The 19,167-nt window shown below is 33.1% G+C and overlaps 3 protein-coding genes across 4 annotated transcripts; 1 reads left to right on the forward strand and 2 right to left on the reverse strand.

Annotated features, from left to right (window-relative positions):
• Positions 1-14: 14 nt before the first annotated feature.
• LOC129310993 (protein RGF1 INDUCIBLE TRANSCRIPTION FACTOR 1-like) lies at positions 15-2,572 on the forward strand. The gene is made up of 4 exons (XM_054952913.1): positions 15-223; positions 840-1,100; positions 1,794-2,018; positions 2,108-2,572. Exons 1-4 carry the CDS (start codon positions 221-223, stop codon positions 2,309-2,311), a joined length of 693 nt encoding a protein of 230 aa, XP_054808888.1. The 5' UTR covers positions 15-220; the 3' UTR covers positions 2,312-2,572.
• A 3,896-nt stretch (positions 2,573-6,468) lies between these two features.
• LOC129310992 (40S ribosomal protein S6-like) lies at positions 6,469-9,047 on the reverse strand. 2 transcript variants are annotated; one of them, XM_054952911.1, is made up of 7 exons: positions 8,915-9,047; positions 8,675-8,726; positions 8,528-8,592; positions 7,658-7,715; positions 7,441-7,549; positions 7,075-7,347; positions 6,469-6,993 (listed from the first exon to the last, which is right to left on the reverse strand). In XM_054952911.1, exons 2-7 carry the CDS (start codon positions 8,678-8,680, stop codon positions 6,755-6,757), a joined length of 750 nt encoding a protein of 249 aa, XP_054808886.1. In that variant the 5' UTR covers positions 8,681-8,726; positions 8,915-9,047; the 3' UTR covers positions 6,469-6,754. The 2 variants fall into 2 exon arrangements, with proteins under 2 accessions (XP_054808886.1, XP_054808887.1); XM_054952912.1 differs by having other exon boundaries at positions 8,819-8,958.
• Positions 9,048-12,786: 3,739 nt separating this feature from the next.
• LOC129310991 (mitochondrial import receptor subunit TOM40-1-like) lies at positions 12,787-17,210 on the reverse strand. Its single transcript, XM_054952910.1, has 11 exons — positions 16,922-17,210; positions 16,507-16,588; positions 16,322-16,421; positions 16,152-16,247; positions 15,753-15,803; positions 15,545-15,610; positions 14,741-14,842; positions 14,250-14,318; positions 14,095-14,178; positions 13,401-13,496; positions 12,787-13,189 (listed from the first exon to the last, which is right to left on the reverse strand). Exons 1-11 carry the CDS (start codon positions 17,052-17,054, stop codon positions 13,133-13,135), a joined length of 936 nt encoding a protein of 311 aa, XP_054808885.1. The 5' UTR covers positions 17,055-17,210; the 3' UTR covers positions 12,787-13,132.
• Positions 17,211-19,167: the final 1,957 nt, after the last annotated feature.

The following is a 19,167-nucleotide window of genomic DNA, read 5'->3' on the forward strand; positions in this document are numbered from 1 at the left end:
TCTTTCCCTTTTCCTTTTTCTTTTTTTCTCCCCTCGATTTCCCTAATTATTGCATTTCTCTTTATAATGCTATCAATCTAGCCCATATTTTCCTGTCCATATGCCTCGCTTTTTCTTGCCTTTGAACTACTCACTATACACTTGAGCCTTCTCTGTTTTGTGGTTCATCAACAACCCGCCGCCTCTATTAGTTCTCTGAAATCGATCCCGTGCTCCAGAGATGGTAAGGACACTCAGAATTCTTTCTTGTTCGATTTAAATTATTGATGGGCTTCATCTGCTTCGCATTTTTCAATCTTAACACTGTATATTTGACTTCAATTCCATTTTTTTAATCGTTCTGGCTAGATTACGCATATGATTCTTGAGTATGTTAATAATAGTCAATTGCACTCCTTGGAGTGGGTTTTCTGTTTCCAGTTTGTTCTCTGTCAAGGGGAGTGTGAATTGTGAAGATTGAGTTTATATATTGTTATGAAAATGGTTTAAACTGAGATAGCGTGTGTAAACAAATTCATTTGCTGTTGATTCGATAAGGAAGATGACTTCTTGTTAAAGTATTTATCCTTGATGCTTGAACTTTATTGTGCATTGGAGTAATTTTTCTATCATCTATCTGTGTCAGTCAAGAGGAATATGAATTTTCCAAACTGAGTTTATATCTCGATTAATGGTTTAATTAATCTGGATTAGTGTGGTTAAACAAATCAATCATCTGATGATTTGACGAGGGAGAAGGCTTGTTATTTGATTTTTTCTCCTTGATTCTTGTACTGTTTTTGCCTTGGATTCTTTATGAAGTTTTAATTCCTTCTGAGGCAAATGGTTGAATTTTGCAGGTTACTATATTACCTGAGGGGAAGAATAGTGCAGAATGGCTTAGAACTCTTTTGCATAGCAGCTTTGGACATTGTGATGATCACCAACACCTTAGGTATAATGAGAAGAATGTTTTCTGTATAGATTGTAAACTTAGCTTGTGCAGGCATTGCAAAGAAGCTCATACCCTCCATAGAAGGATACAGATATACAAATACGTTTACCAAGATGTTGTTCGGCATTCAGAGCTGCAGAAGTATTTTGACTGCTCAAGAATTCAGGTTCTCTCCTGTTTTTACACATTTCATTTTTAGCGTTAAACTGGTCTTTGTTTCACCTTTAAGATGATGTTTCATGTTTGCTCCCCCCTCCCTCCCTTCCCTCCAACTAATTTTAGAATTGAGTATGAATGTCTTTTTGGATTGGCTGAGACAACATTTTAAGTGTGTTGACTTTGTTATATTTTGAAATGTTTCTGCAACTAAGTCGTTAAAAATTTAGATGTAATTTACAGCATCTCTTCTCCAGCATTCCTAAACATCAATGGTGTGATAAATTTGTTGAATTCAAAGAGCTAAATTTGCCAAATGAGCATAGCTCAGAAATCTTTTACCCTACTAATTATGAAATGAATTTCTATCTATGAAGTAGGAGCATTTAAAAAGAGTTGTGTCGTATTTGTATCAGACATGTAAACAAGTAATCATATAAGATATGAGATGATACTTAAATTTATATTTCTACATTGTAAATTTTTATCATATGTGGTGCCTATGCTTCTTAGACTTTTACCGTTGATTTTGTGAGTTGGAAATCCATGAAACAAGTCCTTTGCCTCATGTTCATTTCTTTCTGAGTGCATCTTACTCACTAAACCTAACTGCCATGATCCTAGCAAGCCTTGCACTTGATTTTGAGATGGAACTAAAGATTGATGAACATAGTTTCCATACAATGGTGATGTGATTTGGCAGACCTACATATCAAATAATGAAAAGATCATACACCTCAATCCTCGGAGATCATTGAAGAGCCCCAAACCATCAAGAAGAGATAATACAAGTGTTGATGTAGGTACTCCTGAGTCTCAATCCCAAGATACCAAAGTGTCAAGCAAATTAAAGTCAGGAGGTACTTGCGAAGAATGCGGAAAGCATTTACAAGATGAGCGTAACTGCTTCTGTTCCATATCATGCAAGGTAACTTCTCAAGCACTGCCAAATTGTTTTGCTTACTTTCTTTTCTTCAATCTGAACAATTTTTTATTCGAATTATGTGCAATTTCCAGATCTCAGTGCTTTCAGCGGAGCCCAAATTAATCAAATCTCCAAAATCTGAAGTTTCTGACCATTCTCTGAATGATAATCAGAACTCAGAAACTGAGTCATCAATATCTGAGGCAGAGCCATATGAGAGAGCTGAAGTTGTGATTCCAAGAAAACGCCCAAGAAAAGCCATCCCTCACAGATCACCTTTTGTTTCGAATTCTTAAAATTATCATCACATTTTCTGCTCTTTCCTTCCAATGTGATTTTATTTTCCTCCCATTTTTTGGACAAGTTCTGTTGAAACTTCTTTGGGGAAACTCAACCCCACTATTCCTCATATTGGATTACATAGCTGCGAGGTTGAGATTCTCTTGCTATGAGAAAAGTAACATAGTGAGCTTGTACAGCATAAGGGCAATAGTACAATTGAAATTGATGTTCTTATGTGGAAACTTTGAATCTATATAGCAAGACTTTTTATGAAATTGCTGTTTCTTTCTTCTCTTCAGTACTGAGGTTGAAATAGCTTATATAGAAGCAACTACTTGTTCAAGATTTGCTTGATCTCTTATGGGATATTTTTGAAGATATACACACGTTCGTTGGATCATTCTTGAGAATTTATCAATGTCCTATTGCAATCTGATTAACAGTTATGATGCTTTCGCACCCATTATATCAATCAAAATTATGCATTACATCTGTGTTGCTATTTTAAGCTTTATACAATTATATTTTCATGTCTAGTAAAAATAATCTTGAAATCATTTATAATTAAATCTCAGGTGTGGCAACTTTTATTAATATTAATGAAGAGCAACTGACATGGTATTTTTCAGTAAAAAAAAATTAAGCATGCTTGTATATGTTGTGTATGGTGCTTTTTAAGATTAAAAAAAAATAGTGGTGACTGTTTCTTCAGCTAGCGCCTAGTGGGGAGAAGTCCGTGAGAGACAAGGGCAAGTAGAATTCATGTTAGGGCTTTGACTGCGGGAGACAGAAATGAGTTGAAAACTGAAAAGGTTGGATCAAGAGAATAGAAATAACAAAGATTTGGTGTCCCCACAAACTTATTAAAAAGCCGAATCTTGTGGGTTTTGTTTCAGCACATGCACATGCACTTGGCCCTCCCTCCAACTGGACTTCACATTCCCACTTCCCCCCTTTTTATATTTATTATTCCAAGCCACTCCGCTTCATCACTGGCTATGAATATTTAGTGTTTCTTATTTTTTAGTTTGTCTAAAAGTTTAAATCAATATCTTTCAACATACATTAGACTACTCTCACTAATTCACACTAAGTTAATCAACTAAACTCATACTTCATTTGCCAAGCATAAAATCCCAATTCAATTTCTATACAAAAAAAAAAACCTCAATTAAATCTGGCTCATCATACAATTGAGGTACATTTGATATAATATTGAGTGGATACATGACAAAAATTATAATAAAAAATAGCTATAAATATAAAATATATAAAAAAAATTTGTATTTGCAAGCCATATATGTTGCAACTCACTCCAAACTTCATGACTGCACAACATCTATTTTAGTTAATAGTTATTAAATTAAATAATAACTAAATCTGAACCCTGTGTATTAATACAAAGTTAAAAAAAATAAATTACATTGTTTATATCTTATAAATGACATAACTTATTATATATTTGAAATTTTATATTGATAAAAATATAATAATGAATATCATATAAATTGATTGTACATTCTCACCAAACGTATCCCTCGCAGATTCAAAGTCACGATTGATGTATACTAATTAAAGTTTAGGAAAATGTGATGCGAGCAGAGATACGGTATCAAAAAATACTGTAATTTGTCCTTGTCAGGCCCTTTGAATTTCTAATGGTGTGTCCTTTGAGTTAGAATTAGGCTTCCGTTCTTTGTCGTCAATGAAAATTTGCTGGTGCTTTTTCATTTTTTTTTTTCATTGTTTTCGCAGGCCTCGCTGCGGCTGAATGTTAGGCTTTGCTGGTTCAGCTTCTCAAAAATATTAAATTGATAAAGGTTGAGGGGAAAAGCACAATAAAATTACTCTGATGTAATCATGTGAGTGTGGCGAGATGTAATGACTATCTCATTTTGTCCTTTAAACATACGATGGGATTTGATTTTTCACTCATATAAATAGAGAGCATTCTATGATCAACTGTTTACCCCCTTATGAGAAATCCTACTGTGAAGGAATTAGTCATTGTTTAAACAATTAAATTTTTAAAATTTCATAATTTTTTTTAAATTCTCTTAGTACTTTTTTTGATATTAATAATTTTAAGTTAAACTACTAACCTATCTCTCATTTAAAATAAAAAATAACAGGCTCAAATGAGAAGTTGTGATTTTTTATTTAATTATTATGATTTACAAATAAAAATTTTGATTGTTTAAACAAAAGTTGCAATTGATTATTTTTAGAACTTAGAATTCAATGATAAAAGAAATTTCATGTGAGAAGTTGTGATTTATTGTTTAACTTTTATTATTCAAATAATAAAAGTTATAATTGATTATTTTTAGAATTTAAACTTCAATAGTAAGAAAAATTTCATGTAAAAAATTATGATTTCTCGCTTAATTTTTTCATTTCACATAATTAAAGTTGTAATTTTTTAAACAAAAGTTATGATTTAAAGTAGTTCTTTTTATAATTTATTTATTCAATTTTTGCTATTCATAAAACAAAAGTTATAATTGCTTGAGCAAAAGTTGTGATAAAAAAAATACAACCGAACTCATTATTTTTATTTTAAATAAAAAATAATTTAATTATTTCACTTAAAATTATTAATGTTAAAAAAGTATTAAAAAAATTTAAAAATGATGATATTCCAGAAAACTTGATTGAAATTTAAATATTTTAATAAAATGTTATTGTCATTTTCTCAGGGTTAAAAGATTTGTCAGCTAACCACCTTAAAGTAAACGGTGTTTTGATTATTATTATTGTTAGTATTATTTTTTCTTGCCTTGTGAATTTCAGTCAAAGTAGATGTTTTTTAAACTTTTATTTCAGGAATACAATCGATACATATAAAAAAAAATTATTATTTTTTCATTGTTTTTGCAGGCCTCGCTGTGGCTGAATGTTAGGCTTTATCGTTTTAGTTTCTCAAAAATATTAAAGTGAAAAGGGTTGAAAGCTTTGTCGGCTAACTACCTTAAAGTAAACGGGATTTTAATTTTTTTTTTTTTTTGGTTCTTGCCTTGTGAATTTCGGTCACAGTAGATGCTTTTAAAACTTCTATTTTGGAAGTACAATCGATACATATTGAAAAAAGAAAAATAAATTACACATGTTGTCTCATTGTCTTTCCATTCACCGTCTCCCAGTAATGGGACGGCCAGTCAAAGATAGGAAAATCAATTTGGTGCAAACAGTAGAGGCTCGCATTTTTTAAGCAGGTGATTAATCGGAAGAAGTATACTTTTTGTTCTCCATATCCTATTATCCTAAAAGGTGATCAACCTTTATTATAATTACTGATTATATTGATGGAAGATACTTCCAAGAAAAAATTGCTCGAAAGTCTTCACACGGGATATTTATTGCTCCAACCACAGGACTTCAATTTTTTCAAGGGAAGATAAGAATGATGATGAAATGCCCAAAATGCCCCTTAAGTTCAACATAAGAAAAACAAACGAAAAAACGGAAGAAGGCGGACATGGAAGTTGGGTAGAAGGCTTCTGTGGCAAAGTTGTATCTCTACCCCAACAATAACTGAAGTAGTGGCTGTTGCTGGGAAAGAGGTTTTAGAAATGCTCAGCTGAAATGTGACTGTAAATGCTGTCAACGGGATTACCAGAGACTTCAATAGCGTACACCCATATTCTGATGTTATTCAAGACGTGTGGAATCTGCTGAACCAAGACTGGGTCGTCGGACTGATGTTTGTGTACAGGGAGACCATTATAGAAGACATGAGGGATCTGATGTTATTGAAGATAAGAGTAATTTTGATGTTATTGGAGATATGAGGAATCTGCTGAACCAAGACTCGGTCGTTAAACTCATATTTGTACACTGGAAGACCATTATAAGGTGTCGGCTTGTTATTGTTATTGATTGATGTATGATTCACTAGTTCTTAAGTCCACAACTGCGTATCGCCTTTTTTATGATTCTTTTAGACCCATCTTCCATTTTGGGAAAAATAAAAATGAGAAAGCTCTGGCAACCCCACTGTAGAAAGGTCTTCAGGCTAAACAATAGCCTGTTGAATACTATTACTAACATTTCGAACGTTTTGATCCCCACTCAATTGAAGTTGCCATGCACTATGCATTTGATAAAATAACATTTCTTGATGCCATAGATGTATGGTCACGCTAGTAGCTCCATCCTTTCTAGTCCCCTATTAGAACACGAACAGATCACCATCAGCTCATGAAAAATTGTATCCAGTTTCCAACAACAACAATCCAGCAGCAACAAATACAACAAAAAAATTCAAAAGTTGATCATATAGCTTACCTCCGCAAAAGTACTAAACTCAAGAAGGATGAAGTCTATTCAAAACTAATATGACATTTCAATAATTCATCTAAACGCAAGAAGGATAAAGTCTACTTAAAACAAATGACATTTTAATAATTCATTCATCCCACAGGAACAATACGGAGACTGAACATGAATATGAGAGATTAAGCGGTAACTGATGGCTTAGATGCAGCAGAGAGCTTAGATCTCCTCTTAGCCAAACTCTCACTGCGGCGTTCACGCTGCTCCTTCAACCGGCTGGCAAGCAGCTTTTGATATTCAGCGGCCTCTGCCTTGGCCTTGGCTATTCTCTTCTTCTTGTCTGCAATCCTTGCTCGCTTCCTTTGTAAAGTCAAGGGAGTAACCAACCTCTGAATTTTGGGAGCTTTGCTCACCTTCTTGCCTGCAAAATATTAAACAGTATCACACTCATTAAAATTTAAAATGTTCTTGATCAAACAACAAAACGACCTAATAAACTCACCAGCTTTGGTTGTAAAGGTTCTGCGGTACGTGTTGACGTATTTACGAACATCATCCTCCTTGGAAAGGTTAAACAACTTCCTAATCTTTGAAGCCCTTTTTGGCCCTCTCATCCTTGGCTTCTCAATGTCAGTCAATCCTGGAAGATCATTCTCACCTTTCTTCACAATAACTAAGTTAAGAACAGAGAGGTCTGGACTGACAATGCAGCCACGAACAGACTTCCTTCTCCTCTCTCCATTCCTTCTTCCATAGCCTCGGAAGCATGGAGTTCCTGTTCAAGTGGACAGTAAAAAAACAAAAAATAAAAAACAATATTCACATAGCAGGAGACAAACGCAATCATGTTAAAAAAAAAAACACTGACCTCTGTGCAGCAAGAGACGGACACGGCCGGGAGTTAACACTCCCTGCTTCATTGGAAACCCTTGTTTGTCACATCCTCCAGTTATTTTGAAAACATAGCCCTTAAACTCCTGCAAACAAGCAAAAAACAAAAACAAAAAGAAAAACAAAAACAAAAATCAGTTATTTGTATTCAATCATGAAGGATAAGCTATAAACAGAAAGATAGAAAATTATACCTCACCCAACGCATCTCCACTAACTTCTTGTGATATCTTCTTGTCCCAAAATGCTCGGCTGCCATGGAATTGTGTTCAATTAAAATATACATTAAATTAAAAATATATATATATATAATATTTATAAAAATTTTATACACATAAATATATATATTGAATTGAAATATACATTAAATTGAATGAATTGATTCTTTCAAGAATGCTGTTCTTGAAGACTTCCACAATAGCTAGCCTAATAGCTTGACCTTAGTCTTATGATGAGGTAATAAACAGTTGGTTCTTAATCTGATAAATGGTCCACAAAAGAAACATTTTTTTGGGATAAATAACCCATCTTACTATTATTTATCAACTTACAATAGATACCAATCTTTGACGGCCACTATACGCTTCACTCTCCCAAAAACTAGAAACTACGACACATATTCACGTGATAACTAAAAGAACCGCTCCAAATACCACCTATCCAGTGTCACCAGTTCTAGATGAAAATAGCCTCATCCACGAAGAAGAACATCTTGAGAACAAAGATAAGGCTTAGAAAAAATTACTAATGTATTTTCATCAATAAAATTAAGACAAATTTTCCCCCTAGAGATAAGTCGTCAATGCTTTATTTTAATACCTACATAAGTTTGTCGCAGTTTTGCCGTGTTTAAATTAAGAAGTACCATTTTGAGAAGTCAGTGGGCGTAGTTGCCAGTTAACATTCTTCAGAATTTATTTGCCAACCTAATGTAAACGGAAAACCTACCGGATTGGAAACAGCAGCAGAAAAACAAAAAAAGACAATTACAACCCAAATTTGAATAGAACAAGAGATAAAATTGAACAAAAGGCCAGGGAACACTTCAAAATTGTTTCGCTTACAGTTTAGCATCATCATCAATTTCAAGCTTCTTCTGGCACCCAGTGGTGGGATTGGCAATGTTGAACTGGAGAAGTGAAAACACTCTAGCATTATAATTATAAATCATATTGAATAAAGGAAGATGGAAACCTCAGACGTCCACATACCTTCATCTTTTAGATTAAATAACAAATACCGCTCCTCTAGAAGCTCTCCTCCCTTAACATATTATAAGAAGAATGACCATCAATGTGCAGCAGAAAAACGATAAAATTTAACAACAGACTCTCGATTAGAGATAGAAAGCAAACCTGCTGCTCAAACGATTTAGCAAGATTTGACATTAGTAAATCGAAGATGAAAAATCGGAAAATTCCATTAAGATTGGGAAAGGATGGGAAACTTACGGAGCACAAACTATGGTTAATCCTGCTCGGCGGGCTACTGATTCTGAATAGGCCGAAACTAGGGCTTTGTGAGGAACAGACTGAGCTGAAAATAGGTAATCGGGCGGCCTTGGCTGATGGAAAGATGTATCCTGACCGTTCATAGGGAGGTTAAATTTTGGATTCGAGACCCACGGGCTCTTGTTTGTTTAGCATTAGCCCAAATCAGGTGTTGGGAAAAACAAAAAGATGATGCCCCAAAAAACACTAAAAAAAATAAAAATAAACGATAGCATGAAAGAGGGAACAAAGGCAACAGAAAATTTCTAATTAAAAAAAAAAAAAAAGAGGCAAGAGAAATTGGGCATGGAATTAGTGGGCTGATGTCACTAATCATTTTTGTTTGAACGGAGATGTCACTAATCTTTTCACAACACTAGTTTCACCTTAAACGTTGACGTGGTGTCTTTAAGAAGATAATTCAAAATTACATCTCTATCCAGAGTCAACCAAAAAGAATAAAAAAGAAAACGCTTGTAATTATGTTCCTCTTAACATCAAGAAGAAATTGTTATATAAATTAAGCCAGCAATAGCCATTAGCCACTTCTTTTGATTTGGTAACACTGAACGTTTGTGTTACAAGGCTTTTTGGAAAAACTTTCTAAAAAAAAATTTTAAAAAAAAAACATAAAACCACTCCAATTTTTTTGGAAAAAAATTACATATAATTTCACGGAGCATACTTATTCACAACTAAATTTTGTAAAATTTAAAAACTACATGCCTCTTTGAACTGTAATAGAATTTGAAATTGGAATGCGAAAGCAATACTATCTTTATTTATTGGATATATGAAATTATAATTATAAAAGTTGAAATCATAGGTGTAAATTATTGATGAAGTATTTATAAATAATTAGTGTTAAACTTTATTAGTAATGCATGGTAAATTTAACTATTAGTTATATGAAATTACAGTTATAAAATATTAAAATAATAATTGTAAATTATTGGTAATGTAGTTATAAACAATTAGTATTAATTTTTATTAGTAATACATGATCGGTTTAACTAAAAATATGTGAAGTCATAGTTGTATACAATTAGTGTTAAACTTATAATGCATAATCGGTTTAACTATTAGATACATGAAGTCATAGCTATAAAAAATAAAGCGATAGTTATAAATTACTTATGAAATAATTATAAATTACTGGATAGATGTAATGTATTTTTAACAGGGACATTATTGTTCTTGTACTTCAATTTTAAATTACACTCTGATTTTAATAAACTTGACTGTGATTTCTAAATGTTGCGAGACTTATTTGTAAATAATTTAATCCATTGTATTTATATGTAATTTTCCTTTCTCTATGTTATCTACAAGTATTATTTAATTAAAAATAATTCTGTTTGAAATATTATTTGAGTATAGTAGTTTCAAAATTTAAAACTAACAATAAGGGAGAAATATCCAATAAATTAAATTACAATTTACTCCTCAGAATTCGCAACGTCAAACAGAGGCTAGAACAAATATCAAGAACTATTTCATTTGAACGAACCAGTACATGGAATATGATTAGACGCAAAGGCCCCGTCTGACACTGGAACGAATTTGAAGGGAATGGATTGAAATTGGAATTTAAATTAAGCAGTGGCAGAGCCTCGCTCGAGGGAATGCACTATTCACCCCTCATATCGGGGGAAAAAATGACATCTGTGGAGATTTAGAGTAAAATATATTTCCTATCCTTTTATTTTGTTTTAATTATACAGACTACCCTCTATTTTGAAAATTTATATAAACTTATTTTAAAATTAAATTATAAATTACTAAATCTTTCTTATATATTTAATATTCTATTTTCATCCATCCAAACATTAGTTGAATGTTAATTTTGACTTTTAAAATTTTAATTTGACCAAAATTATCCTCTTTAACATAAGAATTATCTAATTAAACATCTATATTTTTCAAAAAATTATTTTTTGTAGACAACTAAAAAAAAATACATTTTCAATCTTTGGTACGAAATTGAAAGAGGAATTGGAAGCCTAAATAAAATTTGCAGTACATCAAGCCCACGTCCTGCAACAGTGGAGACAGTGTATATCCTTTATGCATAAAAGAGTCCAGCACTTATCAGCTGGTAGAAATCTACTCCCTCCCCACTCTCGCGCAACCCTCAGAAAATATGAAAATTCCCTCCAAACAACCCTTTAATATTAGTTTAAACTTTAAAGTTTAAACCTAACTTGCTGACTTGGGAGAAAAGAAAAAAGTATGAAAATATTGAGTACCTTCTTGTCTTGCCGCTTGCGTTGTTTCTGCCGCCTTTTTCCCCCCTCGGTCACTTTTTTTTATTGAAATTCATGTAACCTTCAAAATAATATGATTCATGGATTTACAAGGTGAGGGGTAAATCAGTCAATAAAATTTATTTTAATACGAATTTTAATTTAAAAATAAGCATTTCGAATTTTTTTAGAACATTCTTAACGGAGTTAACATTGAATTAAATGGTATGTTTTCAAAATAAAAAGAAGGTTTGCATGATTAAAGCAAAATAGAAGAGTGGCTAGAGCATTTTACTCTAAAATTTACAACCTTGCATCTTCTATTTTTGAAATTTTAAACCCTCTATATTCAATACAAAATTCTTAGATTTAAAAACTTTAGATATTCGTACTCATCCTATAAATTAAAATAAAAAATTTTAAACTCATTAGACATTATTAAAAAGAATGAATAAAAAAGTTGTTTATTTTATAATAAAATCTAACCACAATAAATTAAGTCATCCTTTTGATGTAATAAATATATTTTCTTCCAAATGTAAGTTACTAAGTTCCATATCAACCTTCTGAACATATTATTGGCCAAAAAAAAAAAATTCTCTGTATTTTTCCAAAACAAAAATATTATAATTTCAATTATGGTTTTTTATTTTGTGAGTAATGTAGTATTAGTTTTTAAACTGAGTTGCTTGCACCTTCTAATTTAGGGCCTCATCTCTTTTCATGGGAATGAGCTTTAGAAATAATGTTTGGTAAGTGTTAGAATTAAAAAAAAAAAACGAAGAAGCAAGATTAAGATCAAACAAAAAGGGGGTAAAGACACAACTACCGCCAATCTTCCCAAGTCCAAATGAAATATTCAGATTTTGACCAAGTAGAGAAAATGGCCATCGTCAAGCTCACTAATCTAGCCGGCATCAACTTCATCGTTGATGGAGAGTCAACATCAAACCAAATTACAAGGCAAATTCTCGCCGTCTAACACTCTGCTTGGGAAAGGAGACGGAGGAAAGGATTATTGCCAAATATGGAGATGCAGTAACCAAAGACGAGGGATGAAATCACTCAGTCCCTAGACTTCAGACGAAATAACTCAGGCACTCAACCCATTCACAAAGCAGACGATGAACTGAAACATGATGCTGAGAGAGCACAAAGGGAAGAAGATAAAATGACGACAAAGAGAGATGAGAGGGGATATGGTAGTGGGCAATTTGATCTGAAAATTTTCAATTCCAGGACTGATTTTACAATATCAAGATGGGCGGTATTAAGTAATCTGAAGATATTTTTCATTACCCCATACCAAACATTACCTTGGTTTGGATGGAAAGGAAATTAGAGAGAAAATTAGAAAACTACAAAAAATATAGTAAAAAAATGTACCATTTTTGGCAGTTTTCTCTCCTAATTTCTCTTCCCTTATATTTTCCCTCCATCCAAACTAAGCATTAAAGTTGGTATAACTTAACCCCAATCCCAATCCCAACCCCCCATTCTTACATGACAAAAAGAGCCAAAAAGCAATACCCAGACAATCTTAATCAAAGCAGGGGTCCCTTTGCCACTGCGGATGGAAACTGGAAAGGCAACGAAAGTATGAATATGACAAAACTGAATCTCATGACATACCACGGGAGACAACATGAATCTCATCACAAAATGAATTATTTTCAATTTCTGATCACTCTAAAGGCCGTAGAAGGGAAACAAGACGACATCCAAATAAAATGTCTTCAGCCCAGTAACAAACAAATAAATGACTACTAAATTTTCTGCAGCAACTTGTGGATCACACATGTGATGTTTCCCGCATTAAAATTCTTCTCTCTGATTCCCCAGTAAAAAAAAAAAAACAAATGAAAAAGAGCAAGAAAGCCCGCTAGGCTAGCACCAGCAATGAGAGTTAAAATAAAACTTCCAGTCCGCTAATCTATTCTCCAACTGTCAAACCAAACCCAAATTTGTAGTCTTTTTTCGAGTGATCAAGCTGCATAAAAATGAAAACATGTCAAGGAAAAGGCAAAAACTAAGCAAGCAAATGGTCCGCTGAAATATATGATCATCAATACAAAACTTGTTTGGATGTGTGTGGAATATAAGATCAACATCGTACAACTAATTTCGATAACCCTCACCAAACCTAGGATTTTACCCATTCCACATACACTCAAAGCAGAAAATAAGAAATGGTGTCTTACCTCGGCTGAAAGAATGAAGTTGAGACCCATATTTAATCTTTCCTCAAGAAAAGCAGAGACAGAGCCATTAGAATCAATCTTGCCCCTCAGGCGGCACTATAACAACCACAAGAAAATTGGATAGTAAACAACTTCATACTACTTTAAGAATGGACAATTTATAATCACCATCAGTTCAAAAGGATTATCAACCAATTGCATGCGTCACCAAATCTATTGAAATCTCAAATGAACATTCCGAAATCATAAATTACAAGAAAACAGCCATTGACACACTGTGATCCACATAATTGTAACATTTTATCATTTCACGTCACAATGTCATGTAGAAAAATGTTTTAAAGTCCAAGCGAGTCATCATGCACATCCATGTCCACTTACCTTCATTTTTATAATTTCGTGTCTCTTTCTTTTACATTTTCTCCACAGGGAGCAACAGGTAAAAAAGAGGGGGACCACAGAGACTAATGTTACCCACTAATGGACCTGACTAAAACTCAGCAGTTGATCCTTGTTCATTAGCCGTAGAAAATATCAATAGTCAGAGTAAGAAGCAAAATATATAAAAAAAAAATGAGTAAGATGTAGGAGATTGGCATCAAGGGATTAGTTCATTACATGTTTTGCAAATGTTTGTGGCCTCCATGTTGCATTAGTTCCTTACATGAATAAAATGCCAGAAAGGCAAAGTTACCTGTCTAAGGATGTAGTCATAACCAAAGCTAGCTGTGACATCTCTTGACATGTAATTATACATGAACTCTGATGCTAGAGATACCTAAAAAATATGTTTTGCATGAGAAATAGAGTTGAAGACAATAATTCTCTCCTGCATTTTGATTTACTCACCTTCTCAGATACCTTCTGAACATAGCTTAGAAGAACCATTCCGGTGCTAGCTACTTGCCCTGTAGCAACCTACATGTACATGAGCAAGTTAAATCATACATGCTATCTAAGAAAATGAGTCAATTTGATCAAAGGACAGTTCCAATGACCTGAGGGAAAACAACCCACACTAAAAGAATCTACCAAGGAAAACAGCTCATTGGATTTATTATGTGTCAACCTACTGAAAGCCAAGAACATTTGCACAACATCAATAGAGACATGTATAAGAATAAAGATTAGAAGATATATAAATGGAGATTAGAAGTTACATAAATGGTGCCCATGAGATGAGTTAATCAATTAAAAGCAAAACTAGTTATAACCATCAAAGCAAGAAAATGTCATAAATAAGTGACTGAATAAAGAAATGTAAAATTATAAAAATATGCAAAGGAGGAAAGAGGAAACAACCAATAATATAAGGTAGGGCTGCCCCTCAGCAATCATACCATTTTATCAGTATTGTAGCGAGCAGCATAACCAATACCAGACTTCCGATGCTGACCAGACCAAAATACTTCTCCACCCAATGATAAATAAGGTGTCACACTCTGGAAGACAGTCAATGCTTTCAGTAAACATTCTGATGACATAAAACAACTGATCCCCTCAAATCATACAGCATTTTGGGCTAAACAGTTTGTGATAAATAGGGATATTGACATTCATTCCATAATCTAACTACATAAGTAGTACTTTCGTATCAAAATGGAACAAAATGCTGCATTTCTATATTAGTTGTTATTTCCAGAAATTGTGTATCCCCTTGGACTTATATAAGCATCATTCTTGTTTCAGAAGCTGTCATCTTTACATAGAATCACTTTTTACATTGAACCCTTGCACAGTTCAATTGGTATCCTTCGGTATATATTATATATAAAATGGAACGTCTTAAAATAATCAGTCATTGATATCATTGTTTTAACAGGCTCAAGGAAAAGAACCAAATTAGTTTATAAAATTCTTCGAATTCTTTATTTGCTATCTTGCATGCATCCTATGTTATTTATTGTTTTAAGCAAAGCCTCAAGTTTGAGTCTTATGAATGGAAAAGGCCACGCAAAGTTAGAGAACCTGCTCAGCTCACTGAACTCTAGCCCTCCCATTAAAGTGTGAAAACGACTTTCCTAGTTCTCAAATTAGACATGTGATCATTTCCTCAGTCCTTGATTTTAGATCCAGGGCAAAACAAATAGTTTATAATGAACAGAAGGACTCAGATTTATACACAAAGCAATAAGATCCTCTACCTGAATATAACTTGCCCCGAATAAGGCTCCATTCCCAACTTGAAGCTGTGTCCTATAGTCTTTTCCCTGTAAATATGAAGGTTTGTGCAATTTGCCACGGAAAAAGCTCAAACATGCTTGGAAGTTAAAAGGCACAACTAAAACAGGAATTGTTTCATTTGACATAAGTGGGACCAAAAGAAACATGTAATAAGTAATAGTGGTTCACCTTATAATCAAAGTTGGCCATCCCATGAGACATGTGTGGTTCATTTGTAAGCTGTCCAAGCACATGAGGAATGAGAGGTAATGCTGAAGCAGAAAGAAAAGCATATAGCAAAAAAGCTTGAGAAGGGGGAAACAACAGAGGTTGTTGGTTGCCAAAAACAGTGTGCAAATATCTTGGCTATTCTACGGCCCCGAGCTTTATTTATAGTGTCAACAACTTTTATTTACCACCTTAAACTCAAAATCACCCCATCAAAGTAGTAACAGCCTCTAATAATTGTAGAAGAGTTGAAAAGATATATACAAATCTGCAACCAATTTGGGTTCCAGTAGAAATCTGTGCGCGTCAAAACTGAACATTTTTAAGACCACAGAACTCTGTATGACTGAACAAGCATACCTGAGCATTGGCCTTTAAAGTGAGGCTTTCCGTTAAATCACACTTGACTCTTGCATTTAGCCTCCCATCAGTCATTATTCTCCCAATGAGCATCAACTGTAGAAAATCATTCGCTGAGGGTCGTTTAAACAAAACCACGCAAAAATCAGAGAGTGTAGAATGCAGCTTACCTTAGGATCAATGAAGTTCGCACCAAACTCATAGTGAGAAGTAGGGATTTTAAGGGTTTCTGAGGATGGAGAAGGAACCTCAGTAGGGCCCATGAACAGGCTGAATTGGCAGAAAAAAAGACCATACTCAATAAAACTTGGAAGCTGCAACAATTCATATCTTGAAACTTTAAGACTAACATTACCTATGACTGAGAGAAAACTTTTGATTAAGGCCCCTGGTGAAGTCAAAGCGCATCCCCTCAAAGAGCTCTGGTTTTAAGGACACTGCTCACGGGCATGCATATATTTAAGTGTTACACGCAAAAATAAAGCAAACAAATAAATAAATCAAGCTTCAACGCGCCCCTCATTTTGATTCAACATGCAATTCTTGCTACTTGTACAGAAATGCTATCGGGATGATCAATAGAAATAAGTCTGAGCTTCAGTTTTTCCGTCATCATGGACGATGGCAAAGGCAATAAAACTGATAACTTGGAAAAAACACTATATATGACCAATCACCATGGTTCTCCCAATATCAATGATCCCAAAAAGAACAGGGCAATGCCAAGCTTAACATTAGAAATAACAAAGAGTAAAAATAGAGAGACTGACTGAGAGCTTCACGGTGGACCTCTTCATAGGGAATCGGACAGGGAAGGTCTAGGTAATCAACTTTCTCCTCCGCCTTCTTCTGGGCACTGGAGTCAGCTGCTGTACCAGAAATTGGGAGAGCAATGGTGGCCATTGCAGGCGAGATCAAACCAGTGTTAGCAGGAAGTGGAGGAGGAAATAGTTGACCCTCAGATCTCTGAGACCGATATAAGGAGGAAGATGTGTAAAACCCCAACCTCGATGGCTTCTAAAACCCTAGCGTTTTGAGCGTAAGAGGAAGACCATGCACTTCGCACCCCGCGTCTTGGTCAATGCAGACTGTACTTACCCGACCCGTTTTGCGTTTTGGACTAGCAAAAGGTGCTAACAGCTTTGGATCGGTTCGGGCAAAAACTTAAATTGAATCAGACAAATCCGTTTATCAAACTTGGTTTCTTAAGTTTGATTTGATTTTTTAGCGTTTTGATTTGGCTTTGAATTAAGTTCAAATTTTTCTAGTGAGCTTTTCTAGAGTTAATGCAAGTGTGTGTATATATTTATTGATAATTTTAACTATTAATTGTTATTTTTTAACCCAAAAAAAAAGTCTTGATGGTACATTATTTAAAAAAAAAATCTTGATTTTTCACAAGTGATTCACGAGATGAGTAATTAAATTTGAGCAAAAACGTAAGAAAATTTATAAAAATGTATGAAATAAAAAATATGGTTTTCGTTTGGTTTGGTTCAATTTCAACGGGCAAAATCCTAAATCAAAGTGAATCAATTAATTATGTCAAAACAAACAAAAAATAACACAAAATCTTATTTATAATTGGTTTTTAATTAATTTATATAAATTTGGTATAATCAATTTGAATTGACATTAAACATCCTTAATTAGGGGCAACCAGACTTCAAATCTGAGGGGGCGCCGAGCTTTTAATTTAATAAATATTATTAATTTAAGTAATTTAAAACTAATTAATTAAATAATAAAACTATTTTTTAAAAATATTTAAACTTATGTACACAATTTTTTTTAATCAGAATCAGTTGATTTTTTAAGCCACCACTTTTGCTTATAACTACTCCCTCAATTTAAAAATATAAGGCATTTTTAATCAAATTTCACCTCTCAATAAAGTAATTACTTACTTTCAAACCAACACTATCTTTTTATATTTACCCCTATTAAAGATCTTACAATAAATATAAAGTTATTATCAATAAGGGCACTTTTTAAAAAAGGTAATAATTACACTTTAAAATATTAAAAATGCTTTATATTTTTTAATATTTAATTTTTCAAAAATATTTTACATTTTTGAGTGGAGGGAGTGTCTCTTAATAAATATTATTAATTGATATAATTTTTAAAACAAAAATTTGGGTATACATAGGAAAATCTTAAATATGATGTATTATTTCAAATGATTTAATTTATCAGGCTAAAGAAAAAAGATACTAATACGTACATATAAACATCATGCATCTTTTTTTTTTACCAATTCAAAATTAATGTTAATGGATAAAAATATTTAATAAATTAATAAATTATATATTTTATAATATATAATATCTATCATATATAATAAGCATGTTATATAGGCATATTTTACAAGAAGTATAAATATCATATATTTGTTTATTTATTTATGTACGCAAGCATGACTGATAAATCAAATAAAAATGAAGTGCTGGTGTTTTTTTTTTCTGTAGTTGAAATTTTAACTTCATATAATTATGGAAGGGCGTGGCTCATGAACAGTGTAGCTCGCCCCTATCCTTAATAGCTACAAAGACTAAATAATAGGGAGGTATACTTTTTCTTATGGGATTATGATTAAACAAGGATCGGGCTCTAGTAATAATTGATAAGTTAGGCTCGATCAGATAGGGCAATTTATTTAGAGAAGCTCAATACTAAATCTCTCATAACTATTCTTATCATCTTAAAGTCCCACTAAATGTTGAAAATCTATAGTTTTTAATTTCTTTTCTATAATTTAAGAATTGTATTAGTTTACTAAATTGCCTATGGTTGAAATCATGAAAAAAAAATTCACACATTTCCTTCTGATCTCACCTCCCTCCTTCCCTCCCTCTCTATAAATAAACTCTATCAATGCAAAGAGATAAGTAGACCCTAAGTTTGTCATAGACTCTCCCTACCTTCTCCATTCTCCAAACCCAAACCCTCAAGTTTTCTTTGGACTCTCTTCTTATCACTTCAAAAATATATCACCCCTTCCTATTAGGGGTGA

The sequence above is a fragment of the Prosopis cineraria genome, unplaced genomic scaffold (assembly GCF_029017545.1).
Source record: "Prosopis cineraria cultivar Desert tree isolate PC_DT_omini unplaced genomic scaffold, ASM2901754v1 PC5, whole genome shotgun sequence".
NCBI lineage: Eukaryota > Viridiplantae > Streptophyta > Magnoliopsida > Fabales > Fabaceae > Prosopis > Prosopis cineraria.